Source organism: Dryas octopetala, chromosome 3, assembly GCF_963921425.1.
Source record: "Dryas octopetala chromosome 3, drDryOcto1.1, whole genome shotgun sequence".
Classification (NCBI taxonomy): domain Eukaryota; kingdom Viridiplantae; phylum Streptophyta; class Magnoliopsida; order Rosales; family Rosaceae; genus Dryas; species Dryas octopetala.
This window is the reverse complement of record NC_141368.1, coordinates 22,480,160-22,494,305: the sequence shown is the minus strand read 5'-3', so window position 1 is coordinate 22,494,305 and position 14,146 is coordinate 22,480,160. Positions and strand designations below refer to the sequence as shown.

The 14,146-nt window shown below is 34.2% G+C and overlaps 1 protein-coding gene across 3 annotated transcripts; it reads left to right on the top strand.

The window, feature by feature from the left end:
- The first annotated feature begins 318 nt into the window (after positions 1-318).
- LOC147291826 (abietadienol/abietadienal oxidase-like) lies at positions 319-10,600 on the top strand. 3 transcript variants are annotated; one of them, XM_086237155.1, is made up of 12 exons: positions 319-374; positions 2,929-3,060; positions 3,625-3,859; positions 3,953-4,688; positions 5,052-5,376; positions 5,458-5,607; positions 6,196-6,450; positions 8,427-8,513; positions 8,732-8,810; positions 9,519-9,640; positions 9,753-9,880; positions 10,321-10,600. In XM_086237155.1, exons 4-12 carry the CDS (start codon positions 4,450-4,452, stop codon positions 10,436-10,438), a joined length of 1,503 nt encoding a protein of 500 aa, XP_086093281.1. In that variant the 5' UTR covers positions 319-374; positions 2,929-3,060; positions 3,625-3,859; positions 3,953-4,449; the 3' UTR covers positions 10,439-10,600. The 3 variants fall into 3 exon arrangements, with proteins under 3 accessions (XP_086093281.1, XP_086093280.1, XP_086093282.1); XM_086237154.1 differs by having other exon boundaries at positions 3,628-4,688; XM_086237156.1 differs by lacking the exon at positions 10,321-10,600 and having other exon boundaries at positions 3,625-4,688; positions 9,753-9,884.
- Positions 10,601-14,146: the final 3,546 nt, after the last annotated feature.

Below are 14,146 nucleotides of genomic sequence, written 5' to 3'. Positions count from 1 at the left end.
AACATTCACCAAAAATCAAAGGTTATAACAGTCATAAAACTTTATTTTGTTTCGTTGCTTAAAGTTAATTGATAACGGAATCATTTTCTATTATGGAAAAACAAAATCGGTCTCGAGCTTACAACTTAGGGTGATTGTACTTAATTGGGTCCCACTCAAATGTGTTAAAGACTTAAAGGTTTTTCGAATAAAATATACAAATAAATAGAGTAAGTCAAACTTGTGTTAAGATTTTCTATTGAGGATCTCTTCAACTTGAAGACCACTCCTTTGGATTCATGCTTTCGCAATTTGCAGTTGACTTTTATATCTAATTGATTTTTTTTTGCCCAATTATATATTTGCCCATGAATTATGACACTAATTTCAAGTGGGTTCATGAATTATGACACTAATTTCAAATGGGTTCATAAAAGTGTAAAAATTTCAAGTGCGTCTACGAAGACTCGAAAACGTTGCAAAATTGACTTTCATCCATAGATTCATCAAATGCTGGTGTTAAGTGCCAGTGTGGACAATATTTATATAAATTTGTTTAATGAAAAAAATTATTATATGTGACCGTAAGATCATGTGGCATAATGACGTGGTGTTACCAATTTTCTAAAATTATAAATGTTAATAATTATAAAGCCCATAGTTAGAGAGAAAATCTCTCATAACCTCCACCCAAAATTTACCTCTCATAACCCCCAATCTTACACTTAATATTTTCCTAAACCCCTTAGGCTTAGTTTGGGATTGCTGTGAGAAAAAACAGCTGTGAAGTAAAGCAGTTGTGAAGTAAAGTCAGCTGTGAAGTAAAGCAGTTGAGTGTTTGGTAAACTATATTTTCAAAAGTGCTGTGAGTACAAAAAGCAGTATGAAGGTGTTTGGTAAATTGTAATGTAAAACTGCTGTGACTATATATAATTACTAAAATGAGGGTATTATGGGTAAAATAAAATTTTCATTGTTGCTGTGATTCACTGCAGTTTTCAAAAGCACCTACGAACTTACTTTTTATTTTTGTTGTGGGGAGTTGAGAATTGTGGGGCAAAGCACTTTTTCATTTTTTTACCAAACACCAAAACTGCTGTGGGTGATTGAGAATTGTCATTCACAGCAGCTTTTGGGTCCTCCACAACAATCTCAAACGGGAAATTAGTCCATTAATACCCAGCCAAGTTTGACTCCTCATTTTTTAATTTTCCAGTTTTACCCCTTTTCTTTATTTTCATTTTGCATCTGCTCTCTCTCTCTCTCTCTCTCTCTCTCTCTCTCTCTCTCTCTCTCTCTCTCCCCTCTGCGTTCTCTCTCTCCCTGCTGCTATCGCTGGCATGTGCGCCGCCGCCAGCGATACCAGTCCCATCACGCTCGCCTATCCTTCCTCTTCCTCTCCTTGCCCTCCACTCTCCGTGAAACATAACATCGACGCCAGCTCGGGTCTAGGCAAACTCAAGCTCCCTCGCCGACAATTCGCCAATTCGGGCGACGACAAGGTGCCGGACCGGTTGGGTTCTTCTCGCCTCTTCCTCCTCTATCTATCCATGGCCTTCTTTTTCCCTGAAAACCCATAGAAACCCAAATGCAGCCCGAAGTCCGCTCCGGCGGTGACTTCAAGATTTCGACGACGTCGCAGCCGCTCTCCACTTCCAGAAGCTTCCTCTTGACGTGGTGAGTGTGAAAGTGGTCTCCGATTCTTCAACTGACCACCGTGGACGACAAATCGACGCCGAGAAGGTCCGAGCCTTACCGCCGGCAATTCCGGTGGTGGATTGAAGTGGTTCTGGTCTCATTTTTCTCCCCTCGACAGTCTCTCTCTACTGGTATACAAATTTGGGTTCAATTGCTTTGAATTTCAAAAGCCCTAATTTGAAAACCCTAATTTGAAATTGATTTGTGAATCTGTTTGTGAAATGTATAGTTTGTGAATCTCTTTTAATTGAATTTGTTATTAATCGGATATCAATGTGGGTTTTTTAATTGATTTATAAGTATATACAAATTTATTTCATTTATTGATTAAACAGTTTCAGTTCATGAAACATGAGTTTTAAATGAATTTTGAATGAAATTATGGTCCTGAAATATGATAAATCAAATTTGCAGGTAGAAACAGATCGAGGCAATGTCGGCTGTCGTGTACTCGTCGCGAGTGAGGTGATCGGACGACGTTGTCTTGGGTTTCAGTTTCACTAAATTCAATTTCACTGAATTCAGTTTTAGTTCATTCAGTGAACTGAATTTGAATTTAATGAATACACTGAAACTGAATTTACTAAAATTGAATTCAGACTGAAACTGAATTTCGTCTTTAGTGAAACAATGAATTGATATAATTGTTATTTTTTGTCAAGTAAAAATGTAATTATTATTTTTTTCCGTACAAAATAATAGTGTAATTATTTTTTTATTCTAGTTAATAATAATGTAAAATTATATTTTTTTTAGTGTAACTGAAATTTAGTTTCACTGATCCACGCCAACGCGCGTCAGAAGGGTAAAAAAGGTATTATAAGTTTTAGGGGGTTTTGGGAGAGTTTGTAGATGAGTGAGAGTTTAGAAAAACTTTTAGGTTGGTTAGGGAGTTTAAAATTACCCACTAAAATTATAACAAGTAGACGATTTTAAAGGTTTTTTCCTAGATTTTCAGGTTTTTTTTTTTTTTTTTTAAATTTTAGGGTTTTAGAAATTAATTATTATACATGTGTTATAATTTGAATGAATTGATAATACTACGACACGTGGTTTTACGGCCACACATGAGAATTTTTCTGTTTAATAACATGTATGCCACCTGAAAAAAAAAAAAAACATTAAAAAATTCATACAAATCAATTAAAAACATTTTGAAATATTAAAACTAAAAATAAAATATAGAAAAAAAATCTCCTCCCAACCCTCTCCCGTAAATCTCTCCATAAATTTTTTTAGGTCGGTTTCAAGGTCGACCATCCCAGAAGAAGAAGAAGGACATATTATATAAAGAGAAAAGGACACCGAAATGTTGGCACCCATTTGAGCAAATTGGAGGATCCGATTAAGCAATCAAAGATCTCAGTGAGACTGAGCTGTCAGGTAAGCTTCTTATTTGGACGATCGGTCTCACATTTGTTTTAGATTCTAGGTGCGATTGGTTTTAGTTTTGAATCATTGCATGCAATTTTGGATGCTTGCGTGCATATAAATGTGTGTATGCGGATTTATCTATCTGGGTTTTGGTCGGTTTGGTTTCGCATTTGAATTTGGTTTTTTGGGTAATTGGGCATTTTCCTATCTGGGTTTTGGTTGGCTTAGCATTTGAGTCCAGATTTTGTGGATCTGAGGAATATTGGATTTCTATATTTGTAGTATTGGTTTCTATTTTGGTACAAGAGCTAGACTTTAGCTGCATTTTGCTTTTGACAAGAGTTTTGGGATTGAGATCTAGTGGTGTATTCTTGGTAAGCATTTTGATCTAGTGGTTGGTAACCAAGCTGCTCCTCCCAAACCCACTACTAAGAAAAAAAGCATAACCTTCCAGCAATGCCAGATATCTCACAAAACCAAATCCCCAAATCAATTTCTATGCAAATTTTGATAGTCTTTTCTGGTTTGGTAATTTGGTTTCTGGGTTTATTTGACTTTTTGGTGTTGTTGCAGAAGGACAGGGAGGAGGAAGTAGGGGGGAGATGAAGAAAGATGGGGTGGGGGTATCTGCTCCTTTTCATCCTTGATTCCTTCATTGTCTCAAGGCTTTCCTTTCGGAAAGTGGAGAGCCTTTTGCATCCGTGAGGAGCTGCCTTTTGCCTCTTCTGTTTTGAAGAGATCAGCCGAACCAAGGGAAGATAGAGGAGATAGTCTGTGAAAGAGAGTAATCTCTTTCTTCTGTTCTCTGGTATGGTGCATTCCTCTCTGTGTGAGAGAGATTGAAGCAGCTGTTCCTTTTTTTTTGTAACAAAAGACATATTGTTCTTTTGGTTTGCTGTAGGAGTACAGCTCTCTCTCTCTCTGTCTCTGATCTCTGTGAGTGCAGTCACCACGTTTGTGAAGGAGACCAAACATGCTTCTTCTGTTCGGGTGGTGGGCTGTAGAGTGTTTGGGTGTATTTGGGATTTGGGTGTAAGAGACCAATCATACTCTTCTGTAATTTCCTTTTGTTATAGTGGAATTTCCTCTCTGGCTCCGCCAAACTGGATGTAGGCATTAAGGCCGAACCAGTACAAATCTCTGTGTTTTCTTGTTGGCATTAAGGAGAGAGAGACGGCAAATCAATTTTCATAGGCAGGAAAATATATTAAGGAAATAGATAACGGACTATTGGATGAAAGCCGAAACGATCTTAGCCATTCGGACGGAGATAAAGTTTAGGATTCAAAAACCATTTTGTTTTATTATATAGATTTCTGTTTTGATATTTTGCTTGACATATATTTGGACTCATATCCAACACTTCCAGCACAACACTCTTCGATCGATCAAAAGGAAATGGGAGAGTTTTTTTCAGGCACCAGCTGCCTGCTTATGATCATGACGACACTGTTCTTCACTTTTTTTCTTGCAAAATTATTTATCCTAAAGAAAAAAAACAATGTGGCATTTAGAAGCACACACAAATCGTTGCCACCAGGGAGAAGAGGTTGGCCGATAGTTGGTGACAGCTTCAATTGGTACAATGCTGTTGCAAGTTCCCATCCCCCTCAATTTGTTGAACAGCAGGTCAAAAGGTATGCACTGCATATATATATATATATATATATATATATATATATATATATACTTATAGCTTTTGTTGGTCGTTACTTATAGCTTTGATATAAACAAACGTACACAAATTATGATTAAAAGATCATTAATATGTATATATATATATATATCAAATATTGCAAAATTAATTAGAAATTTCGATCACTCTCACAAACAATTAAATATGTCATTAATTTGGTTCATTTTGCTCATTAACTAATTGGACATATATATATATATATAATTAACCAATCTAAAATTTATAATTATATGGTTGATATTATTTCGACCAATATGATGGACTTAATTGTGTTTCAATTTAAATAATTTGAACGTACATGCAGGTTTGGGAAGATATTCTCATGCAGTCTGTTTGGAAAATGGTCTGTGGTATCAGCAGACCCAAGCTTTAACCGGTTTGTAATGCAAAACGAAGGGAAATTGTTCCAGTCTAGTTATCCAAAATCTTTCAAAGATTTGGTAGGCAAAAATGGTGTGATCACGGTGCATGGAGATCAACAGAGGAAACTCCACCGAATCGCCTCCAATATGATGCGTCTAGAGAAGCTCAAGTCTCATTTCTTGGAGGATATTCAAATGGTTATGACTCAAACTTTGAGCAATTTCCAAAGCAATCATGTAATACTTCTCCAGGATGTTTGTAGAAAGGCAAGTATTAATTATCGATATATCACTCGTACCTATATATAATTGAATAAATTGAATAAATTTAATTAAATATGTCACCAGGTTGCTATACATCTTATGGTTAATCAACTATTGGGCGTTTCTAGTGAGTCAGAGATTACTGAGATGGCTCAATTGTTCTCCGACTTTGTTGATGGTTGTCTCTCTCTTCCAATCAACTTGCCAGGTTGTGCTTATCACACCGCGATGAAGGTTCGTACATGAGTATATATGTTTTTTTATAAAATAATAATAATAAGAGCATCTGCTGTTGTTGTTCAATAGTTCAATTTTGTGTCTTTCAAAAAAAAAAAAAAAATTCAATGGTTTTTGATCAATAACTATAATTTTTAAATGCAATCCATGTGTCGAAAGGAGAGAGACTGTAGAGATATACTTTTTTATATAGTGGCTCATTTTGTCTAAGCTTTTGTTAAATAGGTGTTTTGACCTGTTCTATCAATTTTTTTTTTTTTTGTCTCAAAGCATGTTAAGTGTAAAAAAAATCATTTTTTTCTAACAATATGAACTTGAAAAAGACCAAACACTCTTATTTTAACAAAAATTTAGACAAAATTAGCCATAAGTGGTATATGGCAACAAATTTTTAATTCATGTGGTAAATTGATACAATTTTTTTTTTTTTTAGATTGTGAAGTGAGATTGAACCCAAAGTTCAAGTGGGTAAAATGTTAAAAAGCCAAATTGAAATGAACCTAATAATAAGGTCGAATTATATACATAATTAATAAATGCGTACATTATGCGCCTAACAAGTTAATAGTAATTTGAGTACTGCAGGCAAGGAATAAAATCACAAGCAAGATAAATAGGCTAATGAAAAACCACAGATCTAGAGAAGAAGGTGCAAGTAGGGAAGTTGGTAATTGCGTGCTTGGAAGACTATTGGGTGATGCGGAAGAAAACTTACCAGATGAAGCGGTAGCAGACTTCATTATCAATCTTCTGTTTGCTGGGAATGAAACAACCGCCAAAACGATGCTATTTGCAGTATATTTTCTTACTCAGTGTCCCAGAGCATTGGAACAATTACTGGTACGCGCCTATACGTACACATAATCATATAGCTAGCTATCTAGTAATAATGTTAAATTTGTTTGCAAAATAATATGGTTGTATTTTGTTCGTTAAAATATAGACTCACTCTAAACTTCAATATACATTATTTTTAACAAGTAGAATATTGACAAGTGCATGTATTATTACATTGTTTATTGAACAAACTTAATATTTCTAGTAATATATATAGGAAGGCTCTACTGTAGGATCCTACAAATAATTTTATTTGCAGGATACCTCATGGGGCCCACTCTCATGTAGTTTTTCAACAATCCAAACCGTCTATTTTTTTAGACCTTTATTCATAGATCATCATTGCAAAAAATTAGTCAAATCGAAAATTATCTGCATATTTAACTTTAATCAAACAAATGAACGGTTTTATCGAAAATTTTTTGTTCGTTTATTTGTTTGGTCAAAGTTAGATATGCATATGATTTCCGATTTGGCTAATTTTTTTTAATGATGATCTACAAATAGAGATCTAAAAAATAGACGGTTCGGATTGTTGAAAATATATGGGAGTGGACCCCATGAGGTATCCTACAAATAATTTTATTTGTAGGATCCTACAATGGAGCCTTTCTGTATATATATATATATATATATATATATATATGGAGAAGAATCCATGGTATCATATTTTTTATACAACTTTTGACACAAGTTTTCAATGGAGAAATGAACATTCATATATATATATATATATATATATATATATATACAGAAATGATCACTCATTCATTGTAGAGCGGGGAATTCTCCGCTCACCTAACCACCCAGTAACGAATTTCAATGATCGGAACCGTCCATATTTTAGAGCACTATTCAAAGATCACCCTTGCAAAAAGTCAACCAAATCGGAAACTGTTTAGCTAGTGTATTACTGTCAACATCATTTCAACCTTATCTGACGAACTGTATTTGTCTGCAAAGTTTGGAGGACCAAACAATTATTGATTTGGCTGATTTTTTACAGTCACGACCCTTAAGGATGGACCTAAAAAATGGACGGTCTTGATTATTCAATTCCCCGCTCTGTGGTGAGCGGGTGATTAGGTGAGCGGGGAATTCCCCGCTCTACAGTGAGCAAGTGATCGTTACTGTATATATATATATTATATATTTTTTTTTCACCTTATTCCTTAGTTTTAACTCTCATGATTTCGAGCTCCCGTTCCTTAGTTAGATTTTAGGTTTTAATCTCGAGTTTTAGTTACTATCCAAAATTCGAAAGTTAAAATTTAAAATATAACTTCGAATGATGATTCAATACCCTAAAATATAAAACAATATACCCTAAAATGTTAAATCCTGCTAAAAAAGAAAAAAAAATCACAATATATACCCACGTCTGTTCTTTAGTTAAAGAGCCGGCATCTTGGAGAGAGATTTTATATATATAAAAATGTAGTCCTTCTCTAGGGTGGGCGTCCACATTTTTTTTTTTTCACTGATTTCCAGTGTCGAGCGCATTTTCTTCTTCTCCTGAGAGCTCGGCCCAAAATCCCGTAGTTAAACCTAACATGTAGTCTCCACAAGTCTCAATATTCTTCATATTATGAGGGTATGAGGTGAACCGTCGAGAAAATACCCTAAAAAATAGACGGAAGAAATGGTGCCAAGCGCTTGTTGCAGCGCTCGGTTATTATAAAAAAATCACTACCGAGCTCTCAGTGATTGTACTGAGTGACGAGAATTCGCAAAAAACAAAAAAAAAACGAACGCGTCTGTCCTAGAGAAAATTTGTATAAAAATGCTAGCTAGTTCATATCTAACTACTATATATAATGGTTGAAGGCTTAATTAAACCCAAATTATTCACCCGGCCAAAAAAACAAAAACTCATTATTAACTTCTTGTAGAATGTAAAAGAAATGTATAAGACTGGCCAAAAAAAAAAAATGTACAAGACAGTCATACGTATACTAACAAATTGGTCACATGTACAGGATGAACAAACCAGTCTCCGAAGCAAATCCGTTGGAGAAGAAATGCTTACATGGCAGGATTATAAGGCGATGTCATTCACTCAATGTGTAAGTATTGTCCTTTCATCCTAGATTCCTAATCAACAAATCATTCGCAATATTTTTTACATTACAATTATACACAATTTTTTTTTTTTGGTCAAGAAAAGATTTCATTAAAATCAACAACCAAAACCACAAGAGAAAACTAGGGATAGTTATAGCATGATCGATCGATTTTATTTAATTTGTTTTATTAGATTCCTATCCATCTTCAATATGTGTAGGTCATCGATGAAACACTTCGACTTGGGGGAATCGCAATTTGGTTAATGAGGGAGGCAACAGAAGACGTCGAGTACAAAGGTATTTTAACAGTAATGCTACACTTATCACATTTTTATACCACAATTTCATACCATCTTACATGGCATTCATACATTGAACACTACAAATTAAAAAATAAAACCTAAAAAAGAAAAAAGAAATACATATCCAGTAAAATAATGACACATCAAGTGAGATACAAATGTGGGAAAAAAAATGTGGGACAACTAGCATTATTGGTATTTTAATTAATTTTACGTTAAAAATTTGATCTTTTTGTAAGTATGCATGCATGCATCATGCATGTATGACTAAAAATGGATCTATAATTTCATACTCTCAATTTCTTAAGACTAATAATTGGTATCATCTATATCTTTACTATTATACAGAAATAAAGGAAAGCTTATTTGGTTGACATAGTCAAGGCTTCGTAAAAAATTAAACAACCCAAAATATCCTTTTCTACAAAGAATAGTTAATACAAATAACTGCATTTTTCAAGACTAAAATATAACGTTAAGAAACTGTAAAAAGAAAAAATAGTAAGTTGGTAGTTTATTCTTTATAAAACTGTAAAATATTGATATTCTTTTTTTCTGAAAGAGTAGGCCAATAAGAGGCTAATCAAACTGATTTATGGGTGAGACTGCAATCATGACTTAATTAATTAACCCATAAAAATTAATTTTGTATGTATAATGTTTTTGGGTACGTATTAATTCTGTTATTAATGTTTTTGGGTAGACTTTGTCATTCCCAAAGGATGCTTTGTTGTTCCATTCCTTTCAGCAGTCCATTTGGATGAAAGTGTGTACAATGAAGCCCTCACCTTCAACCCATGGAGATGGATGGACATTGAAAATCAGGTTTTGTCTCTAATAATGTATTAGAATCTTCTTAATTAAGAAAGGTTAATTAATGATGTTTTCATGCATTAACGAATTACTGCATGTTTGTATTCAACTATGAATTAATTAGGAGAAAAGAAATTGGAGAAGTAGCCCATTTTTCGCACCCTTTGGAGGAGGAGCCAGATTCTGTCCAGGAGCTGAGTTGGCTCGCCTTCAGATTGCCCTTTTCCTCCATTACTTTGTCACAACATATAGGTAATCCTAATAAATAAATTTTCTCAAGAAAAGATGTTCGCATTTTTCAAAATTTGCAAATGTCGATATAGTGTTGGCATGGGATAGACAGTGTGTCAACACAGATGATATGTTGTAGCAAGTTTTGGAATTTCGTATCAACACACTGTCTACCCTATGTTGGCACTGTGTTGAGATCCGTAAATTTTGAAAAATGCGAGCATTTTCTCTAGAGAAGGAATGTCCTATTAGAATAACATACATGAATTTCAGTTTTATATTAAAGTTTGAGAAATCAACCACACGATTACAAAAGAAAAAAAAATCAAAAATAATTTTCAGCTTAAAAGATTAATCCACTATACATATATAGTACTTCTTCTGATTTTCTTACATTATCATCAAAACATTAGTAAACACTGCCCATTTAAATCTTACATATGGATTTTGCAATCAAGCAGATGGACTCAACTTAAAGAAGATAAGATGTCATTCTTTCCCTCCGCTCGTTTAGTGAATGGCTTCCAGATATGTTTAACTAGACGACAAGAACAAGTGGAGAAAAATTGCAAGGATTAGACTTACCCGGCCATCTTTTGTTTGTAATTAATTTTCATTATACTCTTATTATTTTCAATGCGTAATGCTCATTATATACTCATATTTCTTTTCTTTCTTTTCTTTTTTTTCAAGGAATAAATTAATTTATTCATCATAAAAAATAGAGATATTTGCATAAGTAATAACATCCAGATTATAGAGTTGTGTGCATTTACCACTTTAAAAAAATATATATATATTATTTATTGTTGTAAAATTTTATTTACTCGCAAATATACGAGTCTAGTAGTATATTAACGAGGTCGAACCTTAAGGAGTAATGAAAAACGATACACTAAACTTAAAGTTAATTTAATTTAAAACTAATCTAGTTTGGAAATTTTGTTGGTTTGTGAGACAACTTAAAATAAAATATAACTAAATTAAAAATCAAATAAAGTAGATGAAAAGAAAATAAAGGTGCACGAAATTAAATATTAAATCTAGAAAGGAAAATAACAATTTTTTGGTTATAGAAGCTAAACAATGGTATAAGAACCAAGGTTAGGGTTCCACACCACTTATGAACATATTAAATGAGATTTTTAGTAATTTCCCCAAAAAGGAGGGCACCCAAGAGTCACTTGATGTCCTCTTACAAAGATAAATATGAATTAACCACAAAAGTTGAAGATTTATATGGTAGATCTTGATTTTGCTTAAAAAAATACAAACTTTAAGCAACTCAAGTGAACCAAAACTAAGGAACAACTAGAGTTCAAAACGTTTGTGTTTCAAAAAATTAACCATAAAGTTAAACTTGTGGAAAGAGGATCTAACTACCCATAATATATGACATTATGGATGAAAGAGGATCTCTTTCTCATTTTAATATCAAAATCTAGAGCTTGTAGGATCTTAAACAAGGGCAAAATTAACATAAAGACATCACTTAATAATGTTAATGGTGGTGTTTCCCCCTAACCTTGGTAAGAGGGTTTAGTGACCACCCATGAGCTTATATCTTAAATAAAAATAAATAAATAAATGAGCATGAAATTTAAAGAACAATAAAATAAATAACACTACTAACAATAAAGTAAATAACTACATAAAATAAAAGGCATAAAGTAAATAAAAGATTAGGAGAAGAGAGAAAAAAGACATAATATTAAAGTTAACCATAAAATAAAGAACTACATAAAATTAAAGGCATAAAGTAAATACAAGATTAGGAGAAAAGAGACATAATATTAAAATTTCATTAATTAAAATGCAAGAAAATTACATTTCTATTCTCTCTCAAATATCATAGCCAAATGGCTTGAGAGAGAAATCCTAGGAGAATACTAGAAAAGGTAGAAAATTAAATTCTAGAGTAAAAGATGTGGTAAAGGGGCTGAATGTTTCCTTATATAGGCAAAATTTAGGGTAAAAAATATGAGAAGGGGGGAGACATGTGACAATTTATGTAAGGTTTAGAGGGTAGCTTGTGACAGCAATTTGAGATGAGGATCAGCATAAGAGGGTGCTGGAGAAATCTGGAAGATGGGACACGTGTCGTAGTGTGGTTGGTTGGAAGAAGATTAATCAACCAAATTGTTGGGCGGAAGGAAAAGAGAAGCGGCTGGCTTGGAGATGTGCTGATCTGCGGCTGCATGGGAGAACGTGAGAGAGAGAGAGAAAGAGAGAGAAAAGGGCCGGCTTGCTGAGCGACTTAGATAGCTGGCTCGGCTCACATGGGTGAGGAGTGACTCACGGACAGGAAAGAGAGGTAGGCGGAAAGAAAGGAAAAAGTGGCAGATGCTTGCCACGTGTCACTGTGGCATTGGAGGAAGGATGATTAATCAAAACAATTTTGCATTTGGGCGGAAGCTTTACTGTTGGCGAGTGACTCTTCGCCTCCCATTGGGTTGGGCCATGTGTAATTGGGCTGCATCTTCTCTCTTTCTTTCACTAATTTCTTCTTTTGGGCTTTTGTCCTTCTCTTTTCTTTTAATTAAACCTACAAAATTCAAATAAACTAATAAAATAAAATTTAGTCTAAATAAATAAATAAAAAATGCTACCTAATAAAATCTAAGAGATATGACAAAAAATTAATAAAACCCACTAATTAACTAAATAATAAAAATAAGAATTAAAACACTAAAAATTGCTAAAAGACATAGACAAAAATATATGGTTTTAAGGATAAAATATGTATATAAATTAAGCTCAACATTTACCATCCACACTTTGCACCGTGTAGTAATATGGCACCTAGATGACATTTTTTGTTAAATCATCATATTTTTTTAATTATTTTCGCCAAACTTCCTATTTTGTCCTTAAATAAAAATTAAAAAATTTAACTTTTTCTCACTCGTTTTTATTTAACAAAATTTTTAATCAAATTAAAAAAATTAAAAATTAAAACCACACCTAATTAGTAACTGATGAGTGTGCATTTTGCATCACTTTATAATACTAATTCCTTAACCCAGAGTGTTAGAACTCGATATTTTTTGTTTCTTGTCTTATTTTTGTGTTTTCAAGTCAAATGAAGCAGAAATAGAAAAAGGGAGCAAATGGAGCCATTTTGGGACATTTCCTGGTCAAACTAGGAAAACGAGTCGAATCCTGGTCAAACCAGGATTTGTGCAGAAATTCTAGTCAAATGAGGATTCCTAGTCACACTAGAAAACATCAAGTCCAGAATCATCATTGCAGAGCCAGAAATAAGAAATCCTGATTGGAACATGAATTTCTAGTTGAACTAGAAAACCTAACTCTACTAGCTAAATGAGTCCTAATGACACTAGGAGACCCCAGGGGCAATATGGTCATTACGAGAAGTCGAAAATGATAAGGAATTTTTCATTTACAAGAACTCCTAGTTGGACTAGGAAAGGTTGGTCAAAGTCAACTCTACAAAGTCAAGGTTCCAGAAGCTTCCAGAAGATGGTGGACATCCATGGAAATGAATGGAGAGAATAAATGAATTCAAATTCAAATGGAAATGAGGGGTGAAATGGAAAGTCAAAGTCAATGGTCAATTGTCAACTATGGCAAGTCAACAAGTCTAATGGGCCATGGGCCTAGGTCATGCCGAAGTCAAGAGGGGCCATGCATGCATGCATGCGCCTAACCCTAGCAGCCCAAGCCCAATGCGCAAGACCCAAGGTGGCAGCCCATGCATGCATGTGCATGCCATGCAAACCCTAGCAGCCATGAAGCCCATCACTCAAGGTCCAAAACCCAGCAGCCCATGCGCATGAAGGAAACCCTATGAGGCCTTGCACAAGTCACTTAAGCCCAAAAGGCCAAGCCTTTCTGCTAGCCCAAGCCTCCTCTAACCCTAGCTGCTGCCGCAAGTTAACGTAGTCTTGTCTCACAAGGATTTCTCCCTTACATCTCTATAAATATATCATGTTCTCTCAAACTTCAGACCTTCAGTTTTTATTATTTTTCAGAGTTTCAGAAAGAGAGAGAGGTGACGAGTTCTAGATAGAGGAAGAGAGTGGCGTGGCAGCAAGGAAGAAGGAGCCTTTGCAGCAAGTCCTAGCTCACCCTAGCCGTGAGCCACTTGCTTGTGTGAGGTTCCCTTCTCTTCCTTGCCTTGCCGCAGCCCCTCTCCATTGTTTCTTTATTTTTTCGTCTAGAATTTTGATTTTATTATTAGTTGTGTTTCTGAATTTATTATTAATATGAATTGGGATTTTGTTTATTTATTTCAGTTTTTTTTTATTGTTTTAATTATGTAGG